General features: G+C 42.3%; 1 protein-coding gene across 1 annotated transcript in view; it reads right to left on the minus strand.

Annotated features, from left to right (window-relative positions):
• Nucleotides 1-13526: 13526 nt before the first annotated feature.
• The window catches only part of FBXO15 (F-box protein 15), a gene marked incomplete at both ends in the record, with an annotated part of 61416 nt that continues 54919 nt past the window's right edge, over nucleotides 13527-20023 (minus strand). Inside the window, 2 exons of the mRNA XM_081262857.1 lie at nucleotides 13527-13796; nucleotides 18514-18638. Coding sequence (XP_081118983.1) covers nucleotides 13527-13796; nucleotides 18514-18638 — 395 coding nt within the window. The remainder of the gene's footprint in view (nucleotides 13797-18513; nucleotides 18639-20023) is intronic.

Below are 20023 nucleotides of genomic sequence, written 5' to 3' on the forward strand. Positions count from 1 at the left end.
AGGCTGATCAGATCTTTGGCCGGATTTTAAACCACAGAAGATTTTGCATCTGAGTACTTGTGAAATAAAAGTATGCCTCTTTTACTCCACACTAGTGGTGGATATGCTTTTGTGTGTAACTCAAACTTGATTTTGTTGCCAACTGCATAATCAAGAGTTTGCACCTGTTACTTTTCTTGAATTGATTCAACTCAATCGAGTCCTGCTTTGTGATTCTCTTTGTATCAAACATGCCCCTGCATAATCATTTCTCTTGCTTTGCAAACAAAGGCTTTCTTTCTGACAAAGAAATAGGATTATCAAATGCATTTACTTCATGTGTCTGACAACTTAATTTCAATACATAATAATACTAAGATGGTACTGTTTTCTGTTGGTGTAACAAAATACCTGAAACAGTATGACTTATGTAAAAAAATGGCACAGCATCTGCTCAGTATCTGGTAAGTGCCTCATGCTACATCCTAACAAGGCAGAGTGTGTTGCATGGCAGAGAGTGCTATTACTTTGGCTAAATAGGGATGGGGAAGTTTAGAGGGAGATTTTTAAAAAATATTCTACTTTATGTATTCCTATTCTTTGAAATGTTTACCTTTATATATGAGAACAAAGCAAAAATATTTAAGGGCTTTTGATCTAAAGAATAAAGTCCTAGGCAGCATCCACACCCTTGCTCTGCTGTGGCCTGTCAGCTGACTATAGCAGAGGTCTGGTCAACTTCTACAGACTTTGTCTTAAATATGAGCAGAGAGCAAATTCTAATGGGAAAATCAACAATCCAGGAAAACAGACAGAAAGAGCCTATATAAGACAGAGAACACAAGGAAGACAGGGATCATTTTATTTTTTTGTGTTAACTTTTCATTTTGGAATTATTTCATTAAAAAAGTTGTAAAAAATATTTATAAAAAAGATATATAAAAAATTTCCTACATACTCTTCAGATTCTCCAAATGTTGACATTTGATACTAAAATCAGGAAATTAGCAGTGTGTTCTAATGTGTGATCGATATCCCTTCTTCAGATTTCACCCATTGTTTTGTTAGTGTCATTTTCTGATCCAAAATCTAATCAGATTTCTTGCTCTCATCTGTCCCAAGCCTTAGCCTCCTCCTAACTCTTTGTCTTTAAAATTTTCAAAGAGGAATATAGAATACAAGTATAAAATGTTCTTGCCCCTGTCTTAGTCTAATGCTTCCCCATGTATGATTTTTGGTAAACATCACAGAAGTGATGATGTGTCTTTGACATACCAGGAGGCTATGATTTGCTCATTACTGATGCTGTTGACTTTAATGGTTCTGTCTTCTCAGGTTATTCACTGTAAACTTACCATTCTTTCCTTTGTAAGTAGTTAAGTATCAGTGGCATGAGACTTCAACACTACATCAGACTTGGGCACCCATGACTATGGGTTTGCAGTTAAGATGGTAATATTTTTTTGAAAAGGAAATGGATAGCCTAAGACAGTTCTATCCAGGAATGGACAAACTCTAGCCTGAAGCCAAGTTCAGCTGCTGCCTGGCTTTATGAGGTGGTAGTTGTTTTTGATGATTGTCATTTTAAAATTTTTATTGATATGTTATAATTATACATAATAGTGGGATTTATTGTTACATATATGTACATGCACATAATATAATTTGGTCAGTTTTATTCTCCGATACCGCTCCTTTCCCTCCTGTTGCTTGTTTTTGTGTGAACATGATCCCACACCCTCATTTATGGATCATCTGTAGCTGACTTCACACTACAGGGGCAGAGCCGAGCAGCTACAACAGACACCATATATCCCATGAAGCCTAAATTATTGTCTGGCCTTTATAGAAAAGGTTTTCCAACCCTGCTTTGGCAAAATATTGCCCTTGCAGGCTGGGGATGCAGCTCCATGATAGAGCACCTGCCTAGCATGTGTGAAGTCTGGTTTCAATCCCCACCACCAGGGGAGAGGGGGGACTGCACTTAATAAACCAGTACAGATATTTTGAGAAACAACAACAAAAAAAAAAACAGAAAAAGAGTTCCAAAAAATAAAAAACCTGATTATCAAAATGAAAAAGCAAATTCAATAGAAGGATTTAAGAATAAACTGTAGCGGGGATCCAACATGGCCGCCGGCTAGGAAGCAGCGATTCCAATGTCTCCACATTAACGGGATCAGAAAGACCCATTGGAACAGCTGCAGTCTACCTACTGAGGAACTTCTAGCAAAATTCCGTTAAGAGGGGACCTGCAGGGAATTGGTAGGTTTATTAGAAGTGTCAGTTTGTCCCAGACAAGTGGATCTTGGCCGGCCACGCGGGCGCAGAGGTCCAGTCCCAAAGCCACCAGCCGCTTCAGAAAGCGGCCGGCGGCCCAGAGTGGCGCGGCCCCCCGAACCCACAGACGGCACCCGCCATCCCGGCGTCCCGGGGAGGCCCTGCTCTCGCTCTGCGAATGGCCACCCCGCCTGCCAGGCTCTTAGCCACGCTGCCGCAGCTGCCCGGCTCTACAGGCGGCCCCCCGGCGGGTGCAGAGGTCCAATCCCGCGGCCACCAGCCGCTTCAGAAAGCGGCCGGCAGCCCGGAGCGGCGCAGCCCGCCCGAACCGGCAGACGGCACCCGCCATCCTGGCCCTCCCGGGAGGCCCCGCTCTCGCTCAGCGAATGGCGACCCCGCCCGCCCGGATCTTAGCCACGCGGCCGCAGCTGCCTGGCTCTACAGGCAGCCCCCGGCGGCCCAGCGCAGCGAGAAGTGTCCCCGCCTGGCCCAGCAGACAGCCCGTGACCTCCCGGCTCTACTAACAGCCCCGCCCACCCGGCGAACGGCTTCCCCCCCCCCCAGACAGCGTGAAGGGAATCTAACCAACCCTTTACGAAATAGCGAACTAGGAACTAAAACCAGAGATTGTGTCAGACCAGAGACAAGCCAGTTCCACCCCTGCCTTCGGACACTCCGGCAAGGAGCCAGGGGCCCGCCATAGCAGAGAGGGGAAGTCACCAAAGTTCGGCCAAAGAGATTCCTTCCCAGCGGAATCTACTTTAGCAGGTGTGTGACTCCTACCCACATCAGATACAAACAACCAGGAAACTTCAAAATCTCTCCGTGGATGTGACCGTAAGGGCCAAAGGACTCTCAACCCCCAACTCCCCCTACTGCCAGTGACGAGGGCGTGACTGTAGGGGCAGAGGGAAGCAGAGAACACTCCCCACCCCCAAATCCCCCAACCGAGAACTGAGAGGGTGTGACGGTAGGGGCAGAGGGAAACAGAGGACACTCCAGACCCCCAACTCCTCCTACCGCCAGCAGAGTGGTTGTGACTGTAGGGGCTGAGGGAAGTAGAGGGGATCCTCGACCCCCAACTCCTATTACCACCAGCAGCGACACCAATGGTCTTAGCTGCCAGATTCTGAAGGTGTGCCCACCAAAGGGGTCCGGGAAAATTAAACAATTGACTCCCAGACCACAGCTCCACAGCACTGGGGCTTAGATGAATGACAGAGAGAGTGCTCAGTAGTTAGGGAAATAGAGCACTCGGTGGGGCTGAAAGTGTAACCAAATCCTTGGGGAACTGCCTCCGGTGAGCAGGACCTGGCTGGCTGGCAGGAGGAAGGGGAGGAGGGGCCATAGAAGTGAAACGGCTCTGGACCAACAGGATTGAGAGACTCCCAGGAACCGCCTTACAGGGATTGCTGTTGACACATTGAGGGCAAAACTCAGCCCGGAGGGCACAGCTTTGCCTACAGGAAGAGAAGAAAATGGATCTCTAAGACCTAATTTTATTTCCTATTTCATTTTATTTTTTTCTCTCCCTTTTCCCCCTCTCTTTCCCCTTCCAAGTTTTACTGCTCTTTCCATTCTCCTCTATGCTATCTATCTCCCTCTCCTTCTTTCTTTTCAAGAGCACCTACCTTCCCCTTCCCCCCAACTTTCATCCCAAGCATTACGTCCTCCATTTCGCGTAACTGTCTAAATGCAAATAGGTGTGCGCCCTCCCCCCGCGCCTGCAAGGTAGGCGGACCTGCAACCCACCAGCAGGTCAGGCCCAGCAACCTGGGAGTGGCAGAGCCGCCCCACGCGCCTGCAAGGTAGGCGGACCTGCAACCCACCAGCAGACCAGGCCCAGCGGCCTGCAGAGGGGCAGAGCTGCCCCCTCCCCCCGCGCCAGCAAGGTAGGCGGAACTGTGACCACCAACAGAACAGACTCAGTGGTCTGCGGAGGGGCAGAGCTGCCAACCACGCCTGTAAAGTAGGCGGACCTGCGACCCACCAGCAGAATAGGCCCAGCAACCTGCGGAGGGGCAGAGTAGCCCCACGCGCCTGCAAGGTAGGCGGACCTGCGACCCACCAGCAGACCAGGCCCAGCCGCCTGATGAGGGGCAGAGCTACCCCCTCCCCCCGAGCCAGCAAGGTAGGCGGAACTGTGACCACCAACAGAACAGGCTCAGTGGCCTGGGGAGGGGCAGAGCTGCCAACAACGCCTGCAAAGTAGGCGGACCTGCAACCCACCAGCAGAGTAGGCCCAGCAACCCGCGGAGGGACAGAGCCGCCCCCCGCGCCTGCAAGGTAGGCGGACCTGCGACCCACCAGCAGATCAGGCCCAGCGGCCTGCTGAGGGGCAGAGCTGCCCCCTCCCCCCGCGCCAGCAAGGTAAGCGGAACTGTGACCATCAACAGAACAGTCCCAGTGGCCCACGGAGGGGCAGAGCTGCCAACCACGCCTGCAAGGTAGGCGGACCTGCGACCCACCGGCAGAATAGGCCCAGGAACCCGCAGAGGGGCAGAGCCACCCCACTTGCCTGCAAGGCAGGCGGACCTGCAACCCACCAACAGAACAGTCCCAGTGGCCTGCAGAAGGGCAGAGCCGCCTCCCGCACCTGCAAGGTAGGCGGACCTGTGACCCACCAGCAGAACAGGCCCAGTGGCCTTCAGAGGGGCAGAGCCGCTGCCCGCGACTGCAAAGGAGGCGGAACTGCGACCACCGACAGGACAGGCCTAGCAGCCCGCAGAGGGGCAGAGCCGCCGCCCGCGCCTGCAAGGTAGGCGCACCTGCTACCAACCAGCAGAACAGGCCCAGCGGCCTGTCGATGTGGTAGGCACATTGCCCCAATTGGAGGAGGAGCAGAGCCCCTGCCCGAGCCTGCGCGGGAGACTTTGCAACTATACAACAGTAATACAAATATATAGGGGGAAAATTCAATAACACAACAGTCTCAGTAAGCAGAAAGAAACGCAAACAGTATGAAGAGACAAGGAAAGAAAGGACCACAAGCAATGCAGGTCAACTCAACGTTAGAAGAGGTAATATCTGCAGCAGATGGAATGTCAGATAAAGAATTCAGGAGATACATGCTTCAGATGATCTGGAGTCTCAAGGAAGACATTAGACAGCAAAATCAGACAATGAAAGATCTCTTCAACAATGAAATACATAAACAAATCCAGGAAGCAAAAGATCAACTATACAGGGAGATAGAGGTTATAAAAAACAAACAAACAGAAATCCTAGAAAGGCAGGAAGCAATAAACCAACTTAAAAACTCAATTGAGAATACTACCAGCAGAGTAGAACACTTAGAAGATAGAACATCAGACAATGAAGACAAAGTATTTCAACTTGAAAAGAACATAGACAGCTCAGCAAGACTGTTAAGAAACCATGAGCAGAACATCCAAGAAATATGGGATAACATTAAAAGACCAAACTTAAGAGTCATTGGGATACAGGAAGGCACAGAGCTCCAAACCAAAGGAATGAGCAATCTATTCAATGAAATAATTCGAGAAAACTTCCCAGACTTGAAGAACGAGACAGAATCCCAAATCCTAGAAGCCTACAGGACGCCGAATGTGCAAAATCATAAGAGATCCACACCTAGACACATTATAATGAAGATGCCCAACATACAGAATAAGGAGAGAATTTTAAAAGCTACAAGAGAAAGGAAGCAGATCAGATTTAGGGGTAAACCAATCAGGATAACAGCTGATCTCTCAACACAGACTTTGAAAGCTAGAAGATCCTGGAATAACATATTTCAAACACTGAAAGAAAATGGGTTCCAACCAAGAATTGTGTATCCAGCAAAATTAAGCTTCAAGATGGAAGATGAAATTAAAACCTTCCACGGTAAACAAAAGTTAAAAGAATTTGCAGCTAGAAAACCATCTCTCCAAAAAATCCTCGGCAAAACATTACAGGAAGAGGAAATGGAAAATAACAATGAAAACCAACAGTGGGAGGTAGGACAGTAAAGGGGGGAAAATAATCAAAGAGGAAAACAAACCATATTCAGTAACATAAATAAACAAATATGGCTGGAAGGATAACCCATATCTCAATAATAACCCTAAATATTAATGGCTTAAACTCACCAATTAAGAGACACAGGCTAGTAGAATGGATCACAAAACATGACCCAACAATATGCTGCCTACAGGAGATGCATTTGATAGGAAAAGACATACATAGACTGAAGGTGAAAGGTTGGGAAAAATCATATCACTCATATGGACTTCGGAAACAAGCAGGAGTGTCCATACTCATATCAAATAAAATAGATTTCAAGCCAAAGTTAATCAAAAGGGATAAAGAGGGACACTACATACTGCTCAAGGGAACCATACACCAACAAGACATAACAATCATAAATATATATGCCCCAAACAATGGTGCAGCTATGTTCATCAAACAAACTCTTCTCAAGTTCAAGAGTCTAATAGACCACCATACAATAATCATGGGAGACTTCAACACACCTCTCTCACCACTGGACAGATCTTCCAAACAAAAGTTGAATAAGGAAACTATAGAACTCAATAACACAATTAACAACCTAGACTTAATTGACATATATAGAATATACCACCCAACATCAAGCAGTTACACTTTTTTCTCAGCAGCACATGGATCCTTCTCAAAAATAGATCATATATTATGTCACAGGGCAACTCTTAGACAATATAAAGGAGTTGAGATAATACCATGCATCTTATCTGATCATAATGGAATGAAACTGAAAATCAACGATAAAAGAAGGAAGGAAAAATCATGCATCACTTGGAGAATGAACAATAGGTTACTGAATGATCAATGGGTTATAGAAGACATTAAGGAGGAAATTAAAAAATTCTTAGAGATAAATGAAAACAAAGACACAACATATCGGAATCTATGGGACACAGTGAAAGCAGTTCTAAGAGGAAAATTCATTGCATGGAGTTCATTCCTTAAAAAAGAAAAAACCAACAAATAAATGATCTCATACTTCATCTCAAAATCCTAGAAAAAAAAAGAGCAAAACAACAGCAAAAGAAGTAGAAGGCAAGAAATAATTAAAATCAGAGCTGAAATTAATGAAATCGAAACAAAAGAAACAATTGAAAAAATTGATAAAACTAAAAGTTGGTTCTTTGAAAAAATAAATAAGATCGACAGACCCTTAGCCATGCTAACGAAGAGAAGAAGAGAGAGAACTCAAATTACTAGCATACAGGATGAAAAAGGCAATATCACAACAGACACTTCAGAAATACAGAAGATAATCAGAAATTATTTTGAATCCTTATACTCCAATAAAATAGAAGATAGTGAAGGCATCAATAAATTTCTTAAGTTATATGATCTGCCCAGATTGAGACAGGAGGATATAGACAACCTAAACAGACCAATATCAATTGAGGAAATAGAAGAAACGATCAAAAGATTACCAACTAAGAAAAGCCCAGGACCGGATGGGTATACAGCAGAGTTTTACAAAACCTTTAAAGAGGAACTAATACCAATACTTTTCAAGCTATAGAAAAAGAGGGAGAACTTCCAAATTCATTCTACGAGGCCAACATCACCCTGATTCCTAAACCAGACAAAGACACTTCAAAGAAAGAAAACTACAGACCTATATATCTAATGAACCTAGACGCAAAAATCCTCAATAAAATTCTGGCGAATCGGATACAAAATCATATCAAAAAAATTGTTCATCATGATCAAGTAGGATTCATCCCTGGGATGCAAGGCTGGTTCAATATATGGAAATCAATAAATGTTATTCACCACATCAATAGACTTAAAAATAAGAACCATATGATCATCTCGATAGATGCGGAAAAAGCATTCGACAAAGTACAGCATCCCTTTATGTTCAAAACTCTCGAAAAAATAGGGATAACAGGAACATACCTCAACATTGTAAAAGCAATCTATGCTAAGCCTCAGGCTAGCATCATTCTGAATGGAGAAAAATTGAAAGCATTCCCTCTAAAATCTGGAGCAAGACAGGGATGCCCTCTCACACCACTTCTGTTCAACATAGTTCTCGAAACACTGGCCAGAGCAATTAGATGAAAGAAATTAAAGGCATAAAAATAGGAAAAGAAGAATTTAAATTATCACTATTTGCAGATGACATGATTCTATACCTAGCAGACCCAAAAGGGTCAACAAAGAAACTATTAGAGCTAATAAATGAATTCAGCAAAGTGGCAGGATATAAAATCAACACGCATAAATCAAAGGCATTCCTGTATATCAGCGACAAATCCTCTGAAATGGAAATGAGGACAACCACTCCATTCACAATATCCTCAAAAATAATAAAATACTTGGGAATCAACCTAACAAAAGAGGTAAAAGACTTATACAATGAAAACTACAGAACCCTAAAGAGAGAACTTGAAGAAGATCTTAGAAGATGGAAAAATATACCCTGTTCATGGATAGGCAGAACTAACATCATCAAAATGGTGATATTACCAAAAGTTCTCTATAGGTTTAATGCAATGCCAATCAAAATCCCAATGGCATTTCTTGTAGAAATAGAGAAAGCAATCATGAAATTCATATGGAAAAATAAAAGACCCAGAATAGCAAAAACAGTGCTAAGCAGGAAGTGTGAATCAGGTGGTATAGCGATACCAGGCTTCAAACTATACTACAGAGCAATAGTAACAAAAACAGCATGGTATTGGTACCAAAACAGGCGGGTGGACCAATGGTACAGAATAGAGGACACAGAAACCAACCCACAAAACTACAACTTTCTTATATTTGATAAAGGGGCTAAAAGCATGCAATGGAGGAAGGATAGCATCTTCAACAAATGGTGCTGGGAAAACTGGAAATCCATATGCAACAAAATGAAACTGAATCCCTTTCTCTCGCCATGCACAAAAGTTAACTCAAAATGGATCAAGGAGCTTGATATCAAATCAGAGACAAGGCATCTGATAGAAGAAAAAGTTGGCTACGATCTACATACTGTTGGGTCGGGCTCCAAATTCCTCAATAGGACACCCATAGCACAAGAATTAATATCTAGAATCAACAAATGGGACTTGCTCAAACTAAAAAGTTTTTTCTCAGCAAAAGAAACAATAAGAGAGGTAAATAGGGAGCCTACATCATGGGAACAAATCTTTACTCCTCACACTTCAGATAGAGCCCTAATATCCAGAGTATATAAAGAACTCAAAAAATTAGACAATAAGATAACAAATAACCCAATCAACAAATGGGCCAAGGACCTAAACAGACACTTCTCAGAGGAGGACATACAATCAATCAACAAGTACATGAAAAAATGCTCACCATCTCTAGCAGTCAGAGAAATGCAAATCAAAACCACCCTAAGATATCATCTCACTCCAGTAAGATTGGCAGTCATTATGAAGTCCAACAACAACAAGTGCTGGCGAGGATGTGGAGAAAAGGGTACACTTGTACATTGCTGGTGGGACTGCAAATTGGTGCGGCCAATTTGGAAAGCAGTTTGGAGATTCCTGGGAAAGCTGGGAATGGAACCACCATTTGACCCAGCTATTCCCCTTCTCGGTCTATTCCCTAAAGACCTAAAAAGAGCATGCTACAGGGACACTGCTACATCGATGTTCATAGCAGCACAATTCACAACAGCAAGACTGTGGAAGCAACCTAGATGCCGTTCACTAGACGAATGGATAAAAAAAATGTGGCATTTATACACAATGGAGTATTACTCTGCATTAAAAAATGACAAAATTATAGAATTTGGAGGGAAATGGATGGCATTAGAGCAGATTATGCTAAGTGAAGCTAGCCAAGCCCTAAAAAACAAATGCCAAATGTCTTCTTTGATATAAGGAGAGTAACTAAGAACAGAGTAGGGAAGAAGAGCATGAGAAGATGACTAACATTAAACAGGGATGAGAGGTGGGAGGGAAAGGGAGAGAGAAGGGAAATTGCTTGGAAATGGAAGGAGACCCTCAGGGTTATACAAAATTACATACAAGAGGAAGTGAGGGGAAAGGGAAAAATAATACAAGGGGGAGAAATGAATTACAGTAGAGGGGGTAGAGAGAGAAGAGGGGAGGGGAGGGGAGGGGAGGGGGGATAGTAGAGGATAGGAAAGGCAGCAGAATACAACAGACATGAGTATGTCAATATGTAAATCAGTGGAAGTGTAACTGATGTGATTCTACAATCTGTATACGGGGTAAAAATGGGAGTTCATAACCCACTTGAATCAAAGTGTGAAATATGATATATCAAGAACTATGTAATGTTTTAAACAACCAATAAAAAAAATCAATTCCAAATAAAAATAAAATAAAATAACAAAAATTTGAAAATGAAAAAAAAGAATAAACTGTAGGCAATATTTCAGAAAATTGAAATAAAAGATTAAAACAAAATGAATTAAAACAATCAGTCAAGAAAGAACAATAATCCATCAATAAAAGTTACAGAAAAAGACAACAGAGAAAGTACTGCCAGATTAAGAAATCCAGAACTGCAATACACAAATTCTTCAATAAAATGATCCACAATAAATACAAAGAAATTCCAAAAATATCACCTTGAAATAAATAAATAAGGAGAAAATTTTAAAATGCTTCCAGAGAAAGCGGAGAAAGATTGCATATGACAGGGGCCAGGGGTGGGGGATAACAAATGACATCTCACAATGCTAGATGCCAAGGAAAAGAGGTCTTCAAAGTTTCAAGAAGGCTATTTTTCTTGTTTACAACTTGGTATCCAGCTAAACTATCCTCCAGGCTTTTTTTTTTTCTCTCAGAAATTCATGAATTCAAAATGCATGTCCCACATCAACCTTTCTTAGAAAGCCACAGGACAATGTGTACCACTGAAAAAGGACAAGGAAGAAGACAGTATTCCATAAAGTTGGGATGCCCACAGGAAACCCTAAGATGACAACCGTCCAGCAAGGCTAGAGAGCAAGCAGTTTCAAACAAACAAAGGCAAATGAGGATAAAATATTCTGGGAGAAAAAAGAAATTATAATTCATACCTTATTTAATATGTTTAGATATATTTAGAAATATGGAGGTCAATATAAGAAGCAGTAGCTTTAAGAAGTTGCATATTGTATCAGACACATGAGAGGGCATGTGGGGACAGTAGTGTCTTGTAGCCTTACTCAGTCACATAAGGTGTGCACACTTGCTTTGGAGTACCATGGCTTCCTGAAGGCTGTTCCCCTGCCTTGAGTACCTTCCCCTTGCTTCCCAACAACTTCCCTGAGATGCAGATGTTCCCTGAGATATGAATGGTTTCTAGTCTTCTTCAAGCCTCCTTCAAGCTTGAATAGTTGCTGATATATTAGTTAAAATAGCTTTCACTGATTCAACCAATAACTACTGAGCATCAGTTTTTGGCCTGGCATCCTATTGGATGCTAGAGATAAAGCAGTGGACAAGAATCATAGTACCTGCTACATGACTAGCAATCTGGCTCTAAAGGAAGACATTAGGCATTAGTGAAGTCCAGTATTGACAAAGTTTGCAACAATAAGCCCCAGTCTAAAAGCTTTCCAGTTGTCCTATATTTTGTTGTTAAACAGGAATTGAAAAGACAGTTCTTTCTCTGGTTCTACCTTATTTCTGGTATTTTCAGGATGTCTAGTCCCTGCACAGTGTAACCAGCAAGTTTAAGGAGTCTCCTCAAATAGTCTTGTGATGGTTTTCGGACTCAGTCCTGTGAATGACATTTGACTCCAAGATAATACCTTTCCTGCCTCCAAGGTGCCAACCTGCCTCTCACCAACTCCTCATACTCCTGTCTCTGGTCACTGCTAAGCCAAAGCCTCTTCCCTCCCCAACTCCCACTCAAGTGGGGCAGATACTCTTAATGCTCTCTTTGGTGATACCATGAAATGATGTTGCTTTTCACTTTCAATGTCTGATAGGAATTTCAGATTCTCTTCTCAAGGGCTTCAGTCTGAGGCCAAGGAGAACAAGAGAGTGGAGGACAATGTCAGCAGCAAAAAGTCTTTCTACTCTCACACTTCTTTGAACATTAACCTAATATCTGTTCCAAGTCTTCAGTTCATTGCTGTCTTCAATCTCTTTATTCTTCATTCACACACACACACACACACACACACACACACACACACACAATCATGTACACACCTCAAAAAAGAAAATTTGTTATAATTCAAAAGAAGGAAAAACACAGGAGGATAAGTTTAATCACGCATGCCTGATTATGAGAAACATGGTGAGTTACTAAAAAATCACCTCTGAGATCAACTTTCACGAAGGAGATAAAAATATGGTCAAAGCATAGTGTAGTCTAAAAAAAAATCGAAACCAAATGCCCTAAAATAACATATCCTTATATACACACTGACTCTCCTGGATTATTTCTACAGGTGAAGTGTTTGATAACTCCTCCATCTCTACCCTACTAAGGGAGAGCTGGTCTAATTGCATTGCACCAGAAACTGTTCTTTTTTTAAAATTCTTTTTTAGTTGTATATGGACACTATATCTTTATTTATTTATTTCTATGTGGTGCTGAGGATCAAACCCAGTGCCTCACATGTGCAAGGCAGGCACTGTACCACTGAGCTATAGGCCCAGCCCAGAAACTATTTTTAATTTGTATTTCTTCTGATGATCTCAGATACATCTTACTTCTTGGATTTGCCACATTTATTTACTTTGTTTTATTAAATAACAAAATGGCTGTTGAGCTGTAAAACAGCACTGTGTAATTCTAATGAATACCATGAAGTTTATATTTAAATATATATTCAAATATATATTCTCATTTGGGCTTCTTACCGATTAAGAAAATACAAAGATTAAGCTACCCAGCACACATGTAGATTAGGTAGACTTACTTAATTTTTTTTTTAAATAAGGGCATAAGAAAAGTAAATATCATTTTCCCTTTTTGTTTTAAGTGAATTTTCATTGGGATATGCTGTTTTGTTTTGTTTTTTAAGACTTTTTAGTTGTCAATTGACCTTTGTTTTATTTATTTAAATGCATGCTAAGAATTGAACCCAATGCCTCACACATGCTAGGGAAGCCTCTACCACTGAGCTACTACCCCAGCCCTGGGACATGCTGTTTTTATTTTTAAATTTTAATTCGACTTCTAAATATTAACTTAAAATGACCCGCGAATCATACTTTCTAATGTAAAGTAAAAAGCCACCAGATTACTGCAATATGCTTTATTTTAACTTCCAATACCAGGAACAAATTTGTTAGTCAAAAATAAACAGCACACCACACTTTGTCCTCTACTGTCAATTCTTAATATTCTGTCCCAAACCAATGGTTTATTTTTGCCACACTGAGGTAAAGAACCAGGCTGACAATGAAGTATTCTTCAGTCTCTTCAATCCACACCAGCTCCGCATGCACTCTTCCTTCTGTATCCATGTAGTCCACATAGTATGTCTGTCCCAAGAAATTGGGACCATCTGAGGGGCAGGCTGCAGATCTCATGCAAACTGGAGAACTCAAGCACCAAAAGGGCTTCCTGTGTTCATCCAATAGTGTTATGTCCACTATAGAACAACTCTAAAAATAAACAAGATTTATGGAAATAAAATGGCCTATTAGACGCAATTTTCATGGAGATTGTGACTCTATGTAAAACTGACTGGAAATCCTGCATGTGACATCAAAATTGGAAGACTATCACTGGCATTTCGTGGCCTAAACCATAATTAGTATTTCCTGCCTCATCATTTAACATTCACACTCATTCCAACACAGAAGGGGAGGCCTGGGGATCTTCCAATATGGTACAGAACTTTAGTGCCAGAGCCTGAGAGGTGCAGCACAAACGCTGCCCCTGTCCACACAGTCTCACCATTTAGAGGCAACAGATATCACACAGAGGACACAGATGGTTGTGAAGTGCTTCCAAGAGCATGGGGCCACGCTGCCCTGGAGAGCAGCAGTGATTCCTCCAGTGTCTCGATGACACCTACAGACTGTGGCCTCCTCTCCTGCAACAACCCCTGCTCTTTGAGGCTCTGAAGTTCCAGCGCTTCCACGCTTGCTTCACCCGGACTCAGTCATAACCAACCTCATGCTCATCCCTCTCACTGCAAGGCAGGCCCTCTGTTGCCTCTGTGTCTCTCTCTCCGCTCACTTGTTCCCAGGTTTCACTATCCCCTGAAGGATTCCAATACCCACAGGGTCTCGGTACTCTCAATTCCTGCACCACATGACGTCTATGGTCTGCTCTCCACTTCACTTCAGTCATTCCTTTCCAGGGTTTTACCTTTAAACAAATCATTCCCCTAAGTGTTCTCCTTCAAGATCAACACTGTTTCTATGTCTCTTTACCTTTCAGCTTATTCACAACCACTTCCATCATGGCTATCCTTCAGATTCACCTAGAATTTTCACACTGCAAATCACAACTAATTCGTGCATCCTGAATTACATTTAGTGGGGGCACAACTAAATGTCAAAATATAATAAAACAGCAAACTTCAACAAGCATCATACATAATAAGCATAAGTATTATCTTATGAATTTGTGTTTTAATGACCCATGAATATGTATATTCACATGTATGTGGATCACAGTGGAAATGTAAAATGACTTGAGAGCACAGTGCATGCATCCTCACCCCCTGCCCTCCAGTTCTCCCTTCTCAGGCTCTTCTCACCTACTTTAGACCTCCCTGTCCTTCTCTGAACTGATGATGAACACTTCCTTTGCCTCTCTTTCATCATACCTGAGAGCAGGTTTAGCCAAACCCCAGCCCTGGATGAACTCCATTATTTCTCTCTTTCTCTTTGGATCTGAGTGAAAAGCTATTCCAAAACCATGCTCAGCGTCACATGTGGATCCTGCTGTGCTGCTTTGGGGGCTCACTCATCCCTCCCTTGTCCCTCAGCACCCTATTCAAGGTGCCGTGGCAGATAACCACACTCTGCACAGGAAGATAAAAAAGGCACTTTCCTTATTATCCCAGCACCAAACCTGCCATGCCCCCACCCCCACAAAGGGCCATGCCTAAACTCTCTCCCCAACCCTTGGTATGTCTCAGCCTTCAGAACTCAGAGTAGACACTAGTTCCTTGGGGAAGTCTCCTTGACACTCCTATCTCCACAGGCCATAAGCTCAATGGAAGACAGTTTTTTGATGTTGTTTTAATGTGGTGGTTTTGTTGGTTTTTGGACTCATCTCACATGCCTGAGCACCCAGGTCAGACTAGCCCTTTGTGGCCAATAAATATTTGCTGATGAATTAGCAAATGAATGATAAGTAAGCCCTGTCATAAGGCTGAAAAGAATTCATTCTGCAAAAAGGAGAAAGAAAAGGAAAGAGCACATGCACAAAGGCTGAAAGAATATGACACAGTGGTTGTACTGAGGACCAGTCTGTATGACCAGGCCCAGGAAGGGAGACTCCAGAGTTGCCAGGGCAGGTCTCACATTAGCTCCTATTCTCATAACAGGGTCAAAATCGAGTGTCTGGCAGACTATAGCACCCGTCCACGTGGGAATGCCCTGCTCTTTCATGGCACCAACAGCTTGCAGCAGAACCTATGCAGCCAGCCGCAACACTTCTCAGCAAAGTAGCCAGAGCACCCTTCTTATGGGGCATGAGCACCCACAACATGCAGGACCCAGGATCTTCCCATGGCAGGCTCTACTGACCTCAACTCTTCATGCATAAAGCAGAATGACAGATCTATACTAAATACCTAGTTTAAGTTAAAACTTATGTCAAACTCTATGTAGATTTATAAGGAACATTAAAATAACATCAAAAAATACCAAAGCATGAAAGACAAGGAAAGGTAGACATACAAGAAAAGCTTACCAAAAGAAAATTCGTCAGAAAGCGTGATAGGAACTGAGAGCAAACAGAACAGGGGAGTGCTGTATCATATATCACACTGATGACTGCAGCAGGGCACCCTTTATAGGGAACTTGGACATCTAAAGTGTCTTTGTAAAATAGTGTGGTCACTGCTCATATAGCAACTGTCCTATGTGGATTGGTTACTGACATTCAGCCATTGTAAGTATCTTTGAAATGCATTTTAGTTGGTGGTGTGGGCCTATAATCCCAGTGACTCAGAAGGCTAAAGTAGGAGGATCTCAAGTTCAAGGATAGCCTCTGCAACATAGCAAGGCCCTAAGCAAGTTAGTGAGACCCTGTCTCAAAATAAAAAATTAAAAAAATTGGGGATGTGGCTCAGTGGTTGAGCACTCCTGGGTTCAATCCTCAGGAGGAAAAAAAATTATATCAAATCTGACTTATTTAAAAGGAAAAAACTGATCTGCTTTTACTGTTTTTAATGCTGACCCCACTTCAAGATGTTTCTCACTGGCACCTCCACCATCCCAGCAGGTGATAGCAGCCACCACGCTTCTGAACTCACTCCAAGCTCTAGAGAAGAATTTTCATATGGAAACAGTGAAGTCCAGAGGATCAGGACCCTTGCCAGGACATGTCACTTCAAATAAAGCAATGTAACAAGGCAACATATCCTCTGTCATCTACATTATTTTTGGTTTTTTATTTTTTTGTCCTTAGCACTATAATCAGTTGGGTGACATACTTTCTTACCAGTATTTGCTCAGATGGGCATTTTAAGTGTCAGAAGATTCCTTTCCAGAGGCAGTTTTCAGAAGCAATTTTTTTACGTCTATTTTTAATAGCTATATATACCTAAAAACACTTTATATCTTATGCTCTTGTTTAAAAATAAAGGCTTTAGCTCCTTGAGAGCAACTTCTCAAATGTATTTTATTAATTCATTATTCCTATGCCTGAGCTGCACGGCAAACACAAGGAACATATCATTCACTTGACTTCCTTCTTTGGGAACAAGGACAGCTTAGTCTTAGTAGTGACCCCATATATAAATGGCAAATGCAGATTGACCATGCCCCCCTCCAGCTGAGAAGAAGGCACAGAATTTTGAGCTATCGTCCTCCTTTCTTCTCCCAAAGTTCATCCAAGAGAAGGAATTTATAGGGGAACTATCCAGAGCCAGGCAGTCCACTGGCTACTTCAGGGACTCAGAATCCTGTTTCCAGATCAAGCTGCTGTGCCAGAAGCCTGAGTGCCTGGGAAAATCCACAGCAGCCTGCACCTCTGCCCAGAGCTCACTGAAGGGCCTCAGCCTCTGTAAGAACTGCTATGAGGAGTACACAAGTACATTTGCTGCTGAAGTGCTATTTAGGGTTAGTTGGCCTTGCATACAGCTCCATTAGAGATGTTGTTTTAATAATAGAGCTGGAATAAAGCTTTGCTTCTTAGTATAATTACTATATTTCCCCTTGTCCCTTAGTGAGACTAAATGACAGCTTTCATCTTGTTCTAAACTTCCAGAAAACACATAACAAATTATTTTTAAAGATTATGCTGGCCCTTTACAGAATTCATATTTATATTCAGACTTTCTTAGTCCACAAGGTAAATTTTGATTCTAATATTTTATCTTAGTACACATTTTTATTTTAGGCCCCCTCTAAGGCTATCAGAGGAAAATAAAAAGTTAGGTTTATGCTCTTAAAGACATGAAACAACATTCTTTTATGTGTGATAAACATAATGTTTACCAAATTTTAAATGTGCGCTTCTAGATAAATAGGATGAGTAAAACATTTCATTGTGCCAAATATTTTCTCCTTCCTCCTACATCCTTCCATCCTTCCCTACCAATTTCCAACACTAAATCAACTCCCATCCAAGTGGTTTAATTTTTTATGTAACTATCAAAAAGACACCTGTATCCTGGAATAAGAATTTATAACTGCAGAAAACTTTAAATTCATGTAGGAATGATGATGACATTTTGAGCAAATGCTATTTGCCTGGTCCAACTTTCAGCTCTGCTCTCTCTCTGCAGAACAGACAGGCTTTAAGAAAGTGGAGAGTGCAGTCAGCTCAACCCAAACACTGCTCTAGTCTAACTACACACACCATGAAGAGCAAAAGGTGCTTGATAAGAACTTGATGGAGGAATCAAGTGATTGTCACTGGCTTAGGGAATGCCCACAGATCTACAAGGACACTAGCTGGACACTAGCAACTCCATCACTGAAGCAAACAATACCCATGTTCCACTCTCCTTGGCCTCTTTGCTTGGGGATAGCTGGCAGCACTGCCCAGCTCATGTAAACCAGAATAAAAAGTCCAACACTTTAAAGGAAGCATCATAGATATATATCAACACCCTCATTTTGTTATACAGAAACCATGATACGAAGAAAAGGAAGCAACTGTTTTGTTGTTGTTGTTGTTTGGTTTTTTTACCTTTATAAAGCCATCAAAAATATTAGTTCTCCAAGCAAGGCCAACTTTTCCAATAAGAGGTAGGTGTTCTCTGTTATTTTTAAAATTTATCACAATCAGCTTCACATATCCATCTTCGATGCATCCTGAAAACAATTTAAGGTTGTTAGTTACTATAATAAGGCAGGACAACAAATCAAGAGTCTTCAGGTTGGCAGGTCCATAGGGATACTTATCATGTTAAGTTCTAGATTTACCCAAGGACATCTGAACAGCAAAGCCTGGCCCTGAACTGAGACTAGAGCCTTAGAGAAAATTAATGTGTATTCCTAGAAAAGGAGAAACGGATGTTGAAGGTGAGTCAGGACATGTACCTTGTCTCTAATGAAAAGACTACGTGAAGAGCCTTTGTCTTGATTAAGGCTCTTATCACTTGGTCAATGCAATAGTAATGGAAACAGAAAACCAGAAATATGAAGCTTAAGGAAGCAAATACAGAAGAGGCAAAGAAAGACCATAAAATGAGAGGAAACAAGGAGAACACTGCCCTGAGAAAGGAGAGAATAGAGAGCAGATAAACAGGAGGTAAGGGAAGAAGAACAGCATTCAAAATGAACATCTTTGCACATGCTCACAAAAGAGTACAAGTCCTTGCACATGCTTACTAAAGTGCAAGGCCAAACCTTGCCTGGGCTCCTAACTAGCTCAAAGCTGGACACTAGCAACTCCATCACTGAAGCAAACAATACCCATGTTCCACTCTCCTTGGCCTCTTTGCGTGGGGATAGCTGGCAGCATTGCCCAGCTCATGTAAGGATGAGCTTCACAGATCCAATGAACACACCATAAAGAGCAACCATTAAGCACAGTAACACCGTAGCAAGATGATACAACACCTGAATACGATGAAGCACAATTCAGAAGGCAAAGCACATGGGAAAAACAGAAGAGCAAATGTTCTTCGGCCCTAGGTTTAGTTATTTCATAAGACAAAATACAACCAAAGCCAAGTTGTCTTGGGACCAATGCCCTGTTACACAAATTCTATACTGTCTCCTATAACTGAAGCACAGCTAAAGGTAAAAACCAATGTTTTGCAGGGCACTCCTCTATAATAAACAATGTAACTTAAGTGGAAAACGCCACCAGAGGCAGGCATCCCATGTCCTGGGGAGGGGCACTCTTCACCTAGGTATTCTCTCTGCTGGCTTCTGAGAGTCTCATCTCTGCCCCAACTATGGTGGCAGCCCACACTTCCCTCCCTGTTGTTGAGTAATTAACAAAAACTGTGCAGCTTCTTTCTCCACTGCCTCTAGGTACAGGATCGAATGCCAAACAACATTGTCCCTTCCCAAACAGCTCTACTGTCATTTGCAGGGCTGGACAGAAGCAGGCGAAGTCTGTGAAAAGCAAAGCTTCGGTAATGACATTCTGAATGGACCAGATGTGACTGCTCTGCTGTGCACTACTGCACAGCTATGAGCAAAGCAAGAGAGGCCTCCGACTGGCATGGCAAGGGCAGGCCTGTGTG

The sequence above is a fragment of the Spermophilus citellus genome (genome assembly GCF_964194105.1).
Source record: "Spermophilus citellus genome assembly, chromosome: 12".
Taxonomy (NCBI): Eukaryota; Metazoa; Chordata; class Mammalia; order Rodentia; family Sciuridae; genus Spermophilus; species Spermophilus citellus.